The following is a 10,624-nucleotide window of genomic DNA, read 5'->3' on the forward strand; positions in this document are numbered from 1 at the left end:
TCAGACAGGCCACTTCCTGCATGGAATCTTCTCAGGTTTTGGCATGCCATTTGAGTTGTGTTATACTCACAGACACCATTCAAACAGTTTTAGAAACTTTAGGGTGTTTTCTATCCAAAGCCAATAATTATATGCATATTCTAGTTACTGGGCAGGAGTAGTAACCAGATTAAATCGGGTACGTTTTTTATCCGGCCGTGTCAATACTGCCCCCTAGCCCTAACAGGTTAATCCTAGTAAAAATTCCCTGTCTTAGGTTAGTTAGGATCACCACTTTATTTTAAGAATGTGACATGTCAGAATAATAGTAGAGAGAATGATTTATTTCAGCTTTTATTTACTTCAACATAGAAGTTTACATACACTCAATTAGTATTTGGTAGAATTGCCTTTAAATTGTTTAACTCGGGTCAAACATTTCAGGTAGCCTAACACAAGCTTCCCACAATAAGTTGGGTGAATTTTGCCCATTCCTCCTGACAGAGCTGGTGTAACTGAGTCAGGTTTGTAGGCCTCCTTGCTCGCACACGCTTTTTCAATTCTGCCCACAAATTTTCTACAGGATTGAGGTCAGGGCTTTGTGATGGCCACTCCAATACCTTGACTTTGTTGTCCTTAAGCCATTTTGCCACAACTTTGGAAGTATGTCTGTGGTCATTGTCCATTTGGAAGACCCATTTGCGACTAAGCTTTAACTTCCTGACTGATGTCTTGAGATGTTGCTTCAATATATCCATATAATTTTCTTTCCTCATGATGCCATCTATTTTGTCAAGTGCACCAGTCCCTCCAGCAGCAAAGCTCCCCAACAACATGATGCTGCCACCCCCGTGCTTCACGGTTGGGATGGTGTTCTTCAGCTTGCAAGCCTCCCCCTTTTTCCTCCAAACATAACGATGGCCAAACAGTTCTATTTTTGTTTCATCAGACCAGAGGACAATTCTCCAAAAAGTATGATCTTTGTCCCCATGTGCAGTTGCAAACCGTAGTCTGGATTTTTTATGGCGGTTTCAGAGCAGTTGCTTCTTCCTTGCTGAGCGGCCTTTCAGGTTATGTCGATATAGGACTCGTTTTACTGTGGATATAGATACTTTTGTATATGTTTCCTCCAGCATCTTCACAAGGTCCTTTGCTGTTGTTCTGGGATTGATTTGCACTTTTCGCACCAAAGTACGTTCATCTCTAGGAGACAGAACGCGTCTCCTTCCTGAGCGGTATGATGGCTGTGTGGTCCCATGGTGTTTATACTTGCATACTATTGTTTGTACAGATGAACGTGGTACCTTCAGGCGTTTGGAAATTGCTCCCAAGGATGAACCAGACTTGTGGAGGTCTACAATTGTTTTTCCGAGGTCTTGGCTGATTTTTTTTAGATTTTCCCATGATGTCAAGCAAAGAGGCAGTGAGTTTGAAGGTAGGCCTTGAAATACATCCACAGATACACCTCCAATTGACTCAAATTATGTCAATTATCCTATCAGAAGCTTCTAAAGCCATGACATAATTTTCTGGAATTTTCCAAGCTGTTTAAAGGCACAGTCAACTTAGTGTATGTAAACTTCTGACCCACTGGAATTGTGATACAGTGAATTATAAGTGAAATAATCTGTCTGTAAACAATTGCTGGAAAAATGACTTGTGTCATGCACAAAGTAGATGTCCTAACCGACTTGCCAAAACTATAGTTTGTTACAAAGAAATTTGTGGAGTGGTTGAAAAACAAGTTTTAATGACTCCAACTAAGTGTATGTAAACTTCCAACTTCAACTTTAGATATCACTATCTCTTTCTTTCATATAAAACAATGACCTGGAGCAGGCAGATTATAAAATAGAAAAAGATGTCCAGGCAGATAAATGAGAGAGGGACATACACGGATACAGCTGCAGGACAAACCTCTGTCTCTTTAGTGAACATCTCTATCTCTCCCCCTATGTCTCTCCCATCTCTCGCTCTTCTATGTCTCGCTTCTTTGTCCCTGTCTCACTTTCTCTTCTTTGTCCCTGTTTCTCTCTGTTCTATGTTTCTGTCTCTCCCTTTTCCCCTGTCAGGACCCATCCCTGGAGTTCCTGAGGAAGTTTGCTATTGGCCTGGCCTCAGGAACCATCTCTTCCTGTGTCAACATTCCCTTCGACGTGGCCAAAAGCCGCATCCAGGCTCCCCAGCCCATACCGGGAGAGATCAAGTACCGGACCTGCTTCCAGACCATGGGCCTGGTCTACCGGGAGGAGGGGTACGTATGGAGCGCTGAAGTCAGGGGGGTTGCCTCAGCCTGGACTCCAACCCGGGTCCAGCGACTCAACCCCTTAGCCATTACGCCAAGAGATCTGAACCTCTTGATGGGGTTCCTAGGTGTTGTTGCGTCGACTAGTGTATTGTCTGGGGCCTAGGGGGGGCTGATGCTGCTGTAGGCGTGGCACTGACTCACTGCTGCCTTTTCAAGAGGGAGGGAGGGAGGGAGGGAGGGAGGGAGGGGTCTACTCTCAGCCCACTCCGTCCAGTCCCCATGCTCTAACACAACACAGTCGCAGCTAATTAGTGGTCCCTATGGGAGACGTCGTTAAGGCTGTACCTAACGAGCCGCGCGGCGCTCCGCGGGTCAATCTAATCAGACAGAGGGGCAGGGAGGAAGTGGGTCGAGCCTTATTAACGCCATCAGTGGCGGGGGTAGGGGAGCAGGAGGCGTAGTGTGGGACGGGGGAGGGAGGGGTGACGGGTGAGGGAGCAGGAGGCGGCCAGCGCCAGCCAGGAACACTGATCACCTTGAAAACATTAGGGTTAGTGCAGATAGTAGGTATACCCTTAAGTTACACTACACTAAACACCAATGGCTATTAGTGTGCTCTCTCTCTTTCTACCTGACCTGCGAGGGAGACAGAAACCGGGCAGGCAGCCGCATCTGCTAAGCCCAATAACGCCAACACTCGCAATTACACACACATGTTCGTGCATTCATGCACACACACATACACTCACACACACTGTACAGGGATTTCGAATAAAAGTTATCCCAGTATTATTTTATTTTTTTAAGTAATGTTATATATTTTTTTTAGGATATGAAAGTACTAAGACATCATGCTACTGCCTCTGTCGTTTCTCCAGATGTAATATTATATTATTTCTCCAGATACTTGGCGCTGTACAAAGGACTGATCCCCAAGATCATGAGACTCGGACCAGGTGACGTTCCTACAACTATTCAATTCACTTTCTTCCCAAACTTTTGGTCATTACGGACTGAGAAATAATAATATTGCATTTTTATCAGAGGAGCAATGTTTTTGGTAAAGACAAGTATGCTATTTGTTACAGTGCATCTTGAATGTTTTGGCTTATTTAAGATGTAGCCTGCGTCTTTGTCATATCACTAAATGAGAAGTTGATTATACTATATTCTAGATATTTTTTTATCTAGATGTGGTCTTTGCTAATGATAGCCTAACCCTTATCTTGGTATAATAGTTATTACACAGCATGTCCTTCTAAAAATCAGTCTGGCAACTCCATAGGGCTGGGCGGAATGCAGTATTTTACGATTTACCGGTATTGACGCACGGACCGGTTTGGGTTTTTACTTTACCCTCTACACTGATAAAATATATAAATGCAACATACAATCATTTCAAATACTTTATTTTACAAATGACTGGGAATACGGATATGCATCTGTTGGTCAACAGATACCTTAAAGAAGAAAGTAGGGGATGGATCAGAAAACAAGTCAATATCTGGTGTGACCACCATTTGCCAAATGCAGCGCGACACATCTCCTTCACATAGAGTTGATCAGGCTGTTGATTGTGCCCTGTGGAATGTTTTCCCACTCCTCTTCCATGGCTGTGCGAAGTTGCTGGATATGGGTGACGTCTTCTGAGTACGCAGGCCATGGAAGAACTGGGACATTTTCAGCTTCCAGGAATTGTGTACAGATCCTTGCGACATTGGGCCGTGCATTATCATGCTGAAACATGAGGTGATGGCGGCGGAAAAATGGCACGACAATGGGCCTCAGGATGTCGTTACGGTATCTCTGTTCATTCAAATTGCCATTGAAAATAGAATTGTGTTCATTGTCCGTAGCTTATGTCTGCCCATACCATAACCCCACCTCCGCCATGAGACACTGTTCACAACGTTGACATTGGCAAACTGCTCGCCCACGCGACACCATACATGCTGTCTGCCATCTACCTGGTACAGTTGAAACTGGGATTCATCCTTGAAGAGCACACTTCTCCAGCGTGCCAGTGGCCATCGAAGGTGAGCATTTGCCCACTGAAGTCGGTTACGATGCCGAACTGCAGTAAGGTTAAGACCCTGGTGAGGACGACGAGCACGCAGATGAGATTCCCCGAGACTGGTTCTGACAGTTTGTGCAGAAATTCTTTGGTTGTCAAACCCACAGTTTCATCAGTTGTCCAGGTGGCTGGTCTCAGACGATCCCGCAGGTGAAGAAGCTGGATGTGGAGGTCCATGGTTACACGTAGTCTGTGGTTGTGAGGCCGGTTGGACGTACTGCCAAAGTCTCTAAAATGACGTTGGAGGCGGCTTATGTTCGAGAAATGAACATTAAATTCTCTGGCAACAGCTCTGGTGGACATTCCTGCAGTCAGCATGCCAACAGCATGCCAATTGCACGCTCCCTCAAAACTTGAGACATCTGTGGCATTGTGTTTTGACCTTTTATTGTCCCAAGCACAAGGTGCACCTGTGTAATGATCATACTGTTTAATCAGCTTCTTGATATGCCACACCTGTCAGGTGGATGGATTATCTTGGCAAAAGAGAAATGCTCACTAATAGGGATGTAAACAATTGTGTGCACAAAATTTGATAGAAAGAAGCTTTTTGTGCATATGGAACATTTCTGGGAACTTTTATTTCAGCTCATGAAACATGGGACCGAAACTTTACATGTTGCTTTTATATTTTTGTTCACCTTATAATGGTATTTGTTAAATGTGATACGCCGTGTGTAACGTCCATTTTTATAGTTTACATCGCTACTTGAGCTATCTCTCTCCGCTCTCTCTCTCCATGCCTCTTTCCGCACAGACCTAACCCCGCCCCCGTCACTCAAGTAGCTAATTTGTTGTTGCTTGACCACGAGACACTTGTGTTCAGTCTGCATGGTCAATGCAGCACATACAACAATGTTGATGACAACGATGCTGTTTTCACTTTGCTTCTTAATATAAATCCACTTGTGTTCTATAATTACACTTAGTTTGTGTCTCTCACATCTGCAAACAGCTAGTTTGTCTTTTCTTAGCAAGTTCTGCCTAAATCTTGTTAGACACTAATGCTAATTGCTAGTTACTTGTGTATGTTACATTAAAACTTGAAACTGGTGTAGACTTAAACAGCATGTTGTTTGTGCAACAGTATCTTCTAAATCAAAGAGGAATACGCAAAGCATGAATATGTTAGCTACATGAAGTAGCTAAGAGAAAACATTCAATTTAGCCAAAGATTATAGGGTCCCCAAGGAAGCACTTATCAACACTTTGGTTCCTACCCTGTCGCAATAACTTCTCCCTGGCATTTTCATTCGTTGTCATGTCAAACAACACTGTATTTAAAGTGCCCACTATTATATTCTAACTATAGAATTAGAATAATCATTCTATTTCCATGATTCAACAGTTCACCTAAATGTTTCGCTCCAAATCACAATTGTAACTTTTGGTTAAAATAAGGCCTAGATTGTTTGTCCATATCGTGCAGCCCTACATGGCAGTCTGTAAATGATATCAAATGAGTTCAGGAAATGCAGAAATTGATGAAAAATTGTGAAAATTATTTTTGTTTGAAATTTAATTGAACAGTATAAAACAATGGAGAAAGTCCCATTGAAATCACTTAGAATGTACAGTGCCTTCGGAAAGTATATAGACTCCTTGACATTTTCTATTTTTTTTACATCAGTCTTATTCTAAAATTGATTAAATTTTTAAAAATCCTTAGCAATCTACACATAATGACAAAGCAAAAACAGGTTTTTAGAAATGTTTGCAAATGTATTTAAAATTAAAAAAACAGATACCTTATTTACATAAGTATTCAGACCCTTTGCAATGAGACTCGAAATTGAGCTCAGGTGCGTCCTGTTTCCATTGATTGTCCTTGATGTTTCTACAACTTGATTGGAGTCCACCTGTGGTAAATTCAATTGATTGGACATGATTTGGTAAGTCACACACCTTTCTATATAAGGTCCCACAGTTGACAGTGATTGTCAGAGCAAAAACCAAGCCATGAGGTCGAAGGAATTGTCCGTAGAGCTCCGAGACAGGATTGTGTCGAGGCACAGATCTGACTAAGGGTACCACAAAATGTCTGCAGCATTGAAGGTCCCCAAGAACACAGTGGCCTCCATCATTTTTAAATGGAAGAAGTTTGGAATCACCAAGACTCTTCCTACAGCTGGCTGCCAGGCCAAACTGAGCAATCGCGGGAGAAGGGCCTTGGACAGGGAGATGACCAAGAACCCGATGATCACTCTGACAGAGCTATATAGTTCCTCTGTGGAGATGGGAGAACCTTCCAGAAGGACTACCATCTCTGCAGCACTCCACCAATCAGGCTTTTATGGTAGAGTGGCCAGACTGAAGCAGTCTTCAGTAAAAGGCACATGACAGCCCTCTTGGTGTTTGTCAAAAGGCACCTAAAGACTCTCAGACCATGAGAAACAAGATTCTCTGGTCTGATGAAACCAAGATTGAACTCTTTGGCCTGAATGCCAAGTGTCATGTCTGGCGGAAACCTGGCACCATCCCTACGGTGAAGCATGGTGGTGGCAGAATAATTCTGCTGGGATGTTTTTCAGTGGCAGGGACTGGGAGACTAGTCAGGATCGAGGGAAAGATGAATGGAGCAAAGTACAGAGTGATTCTTGATGAAAACATGCTCCAGAGCGCTCAGGAACTCAGACAGGGGCGAAGGTTCACCTTCCAACAGGACAACGGCCCTAAGCACACAGGCAAGAAAATGCAGGAGTGGCTTCGGGACAAGTCTCTTAAAATCCTTGAGTGGCCCAGCCAGAGCCGGGACTTGAACCCAATCGAACATCTCTGGAGAGACCTGAAAATAGCTGTGCAGCAACGCTCCCCATCCAACCTGACAGAGCTTGAGAGGATCTGCAGAGAAGAATGGGAGAAACTCCCCAAATACAGGTGTGCCAAGCTTGTAGCGTCATATACAAGAAGAGTCGAGGCTGTAATTGCTGTCAAAGGTGCTTCAACAAAGTACTGAGTAAAGGGTCTGAATACTTATGTAAATGTGATATTTCCGTTTTGTATTATTTATACATTTGCAAAAATTTCTAAAAACCTGTTTTTGCTTCGTCATTATGGGGTATTGTGTGCAGATTGATGAGGGAAAAAAACGATTTAATACATTTAAGAATAAGGCGGTAACGTAACAAAATGTGGGAAAAGTCAAGGGGTCTGAATACTTTTCGAATGCACCGTTTGTGTTGCAACCCTAGGGTCACTGCAAATTGAGAACTTTTATTAATCAAAAACATAATATAATGTCAAATACCGTCATACCGTCCAATTATTTTTATAATTTGTAGTATTGTATTCATCTCTATGCCCCGTTGTCTTCTCCTCCTCCTAGGTGGAGCTGTGATGCTGCTGGTGTATGAATACGTATCTGGATGGTTAAATAAGAACTGGTGATGAGAAGAAGCCCACCAGCATGCCTTAAGGTTCCCACCAGGCAGCCTATTAGGATGCCCACCAGGCAGTTTACTGAAGCGCACCAGGCAGCTGCCTTAAGGGGCCTGCTGTCTCAGGCTCCAACATCCACTGGTCTCCCTAAACCCTGTGACCTCCAATAGACTGTTCCAGCTAGTGCCCGTCCCATACATACAACCATAGTATGACCAGAGTACAACCATATTATGACCAGAGTGCAACCATAGTACAACCAGAATACAACCATAAGTCAACCATAATACAACCAGAATACAACCGTAGTATAACCGGAATAGAACCATAACGCAAAACACTGATCTGTTATCCATATTACAGCCATACAACGTCCAAGCTCATCTTCCATTACACTCAATAATAATCCACCTTGACAAATCAAGGCCCTGCCTCATTTAATACACAAACATTATTGGGAACAACTTACACTTATAATACAATAGCCATGCATGCCATTACATACTGTGTGCATAGATGAGCCCTATATTGTATCTCGCTGCTATACTAATGTAAACCTATTTAACATACAGGGGGTTTAGAGTCCACTACAAACTATTACACACACACACAGCCACGGTGTTCCAAGCCCAAATGTCCAGATTACACACACACACACACACACACACACACACACACACACACACACACACACACACACACACACACACACACACACACACACACACACAGTGCATTAATTCAAGAACGGAATCAAGCACAGGATGAAGCCTCCTGTAAAATTCTGCCAATTTTTGTACACATTGAATAGAAATGACGAAATCATCATAGAAGAGAGACTCGCATTGATATCTTGAAATAGTTTGTGATTTTAATGTATTTTTTCATAGAACATCTTTTTCAAAGCCCCTATGAAGCTGCCTACTTGTATGTGACAGATTAAAACGCATCAAACTTGAAGTGTGTGTTTGTGTGTGTGTGCCTGCGTGTGTGGGAGCGCGAGAGGGAGAGAGAGAGACGTGTGTGCGTGCATGCATGAGTGTGTGTTCCTGTCAGCCATAGAAGCTGTTAGCCAAGAGCGTGCCTTCATATCAGCCTCCTCTCTGGGTCTGTGGAGCTAACTGAATCACTGGGGCAGCATAGCTTACAACAAGCTAAAATAACAACCTCGAGATATTCAAATATTTGAGCCGAGAATGGAGTCTACAACACACTCTCTCGTTCTGTTCTATATCTCCTGTAGGCGCTCTCACGCGCACACACACACACACACACACACACACACACACACACACACACACACACCTGTGGCTGGATCCTTCTCCCCCCCCCCTCCTGGCAGCAGTCAACAGTAGGCTATGTTGAGTCAGGTTGCTATTTGACACTCATCATTAATGTGAGCTGTTCTCTGCCAAAATGGAAAGGCTCCCGGTTCTTTGCCCCGAGGCCCACTGTACGGTCGGTGATAGACCTAACAACTGAAAGGCTGTGGATGGATGGGATTGTAAATGCTTAACCTGTTCTCTTCGTAATGGAGTGTCGAATGCGAATGCGTTTGTTAGCGTCTTGACTTCTTGCAACATGTGTTCGGTACGTGCGCCGGAGTAACGTAGCGACGCAGTACACTCCTCCCTCACACACGCATACAGGCATGCAAACTGTAACGCCTTCCCCCTTACTGAACGTATACCGCCACGCCGTTCTCCGTTCCTCACTCCCCCACCTGTGTAGGAATTCCTTGCTCTCTCTCGTCTGTCTCCAATGCTGACATGTCTTCCTCAGAATGGCCTATCCCCGTCTCCTCTTTGACAGCCGTGCAATCATGAGAAAACATACAGTAGCCTTGTCACAGCTTAAATGAAGTAGCAGTCTGTTTTTTTTCCTACCAGGCCACAGTGGATATAGAGGGAAGTGAAAGATGAAAATACAGTATCCACAGTATTTGTAGGCAGTGTTGGGGAGTAGGTAACTATATGTAGTTCAACTGCATTGTGCAGTAGTTTGGTGGTAGTTGAACTAAATTCAAATCGGGGTAGTGTTTTCAGTAGTTCATAACTTTGTTTTGCCATTTAGCGTCGTAGCTAACAACTGTAACTACACTATACTTATTTTGCATAAGGAAAAGACAATGCAATAATTTCCTTTCTTTTTCGGCATCAAACTTGCCTCATTATCACTTGAAACATTTGTTTTTTGTGTGTTTTAATAGGCAAAATGACATTGTGTTAACATACAGTATGACCCCAAAGTGATTTGTTCTTGTAATTTGTAGTTTATGACATTTCAGATTTAAATATGATTATTTATCAATAAGTCGTTTAGCTGTAGTGAGACTGCTTTTTCAAAGTAACTTCAGTTAAGTAAACTATATATATTTTTTAAGCGTAACTTTAGTGTTGCTTAACATTTTTCAGTGTGAAGTTATTGGTAGCTTGGTGAACTATATTTTCAAGGTAGCTTCCCCAATACTGTGTGTAGGAGCCACACTTTGAGTTTTACGGTAGTGTTCTGTGCTGACATGGTTAAAAATGGAAGGTACACCTACCCTAGTCTTTGTTAAAGCATCATGCCACACACACACACACACACACACACCAGATGTGCAGTGGTTTGGCTCCCCAGAACGGATCTGCTCATTTATAGTTTTTACTCACCTGTGTGTTTAAACATGCTGTTTTTAAGACACATAGAAAACAATCTGTCTATTGTCACCTTCCTTTTTTAAAAGTCCAATGAACAAGAGCGCGCCTAACCCCATGTATTTCTGTAGTTGTGTGTGTGTAGCACCCTGCTTAGTGTTACTTTAGTAGACTGAGTGTGTGTGTATGTAGCACCCTGCTTAGTGTTACTTTAGTAGACTGTGTGTGTGTGTGTGTGTGTGTGTGTGTGTGTGTGTGTGTGTGTGTGTGTGTGTGTGTGTGTGTGTGTGTGTGTGTGTGTGTGTG

At 43.1% G+C, this 10,624-nt stretch overlaps 1 protein-coding gene across 3 annotated transcripts in view; it reads left to right on the top strand.

Annotated features, from left to right (window-relative positions):
- Window positions 1-8,639, top strand: part of slc25a21 (solute carrier family 25 member 21) — a 195,200-nt gene extending 186,561 nt beyond the window's left edge. For all 3 annotated transcript variants that reach the window (XM_045717979.1, XM_014197922.2, XM_045717980.1), the window contains exons 9-11: window positions 2,052-2,233; window positions 3,131-3,183; window positions 7,627-8,639. In XM_045717979.1, the coding sequence (XP_045573935.1) occupies window positions 2,052-2,233; window positions 3,131-3,183; window positions 7,627-7,688 (297 nt within the window). In that variant the 3' untranslated portion in view covers window positions 7,689-8,639. The remainder of the gene's footprint in view (window positions 1-2,051; window positions 2,234-3,130; window positions 3,184-7,626) is intronic.
- The last annotated feature ends 1,985 nt before the right edge of the window (window positions 8,640-10,624 follow it).

Source organism: Salmo salar, chromosome ssa01 (genome assembly GCF_905237065.1).
Source record: "Salmo salar chromosome ssa01, Ssal_v3.1, whole genome shotgun sequence".
Classification (NCBI taxonomy): domain Eukaryota; kingdom Metazoa; phylum Chordata; class Actinopteri; order Salmoniformes; family Salmonidae; genus Salmo; species Salmo salar.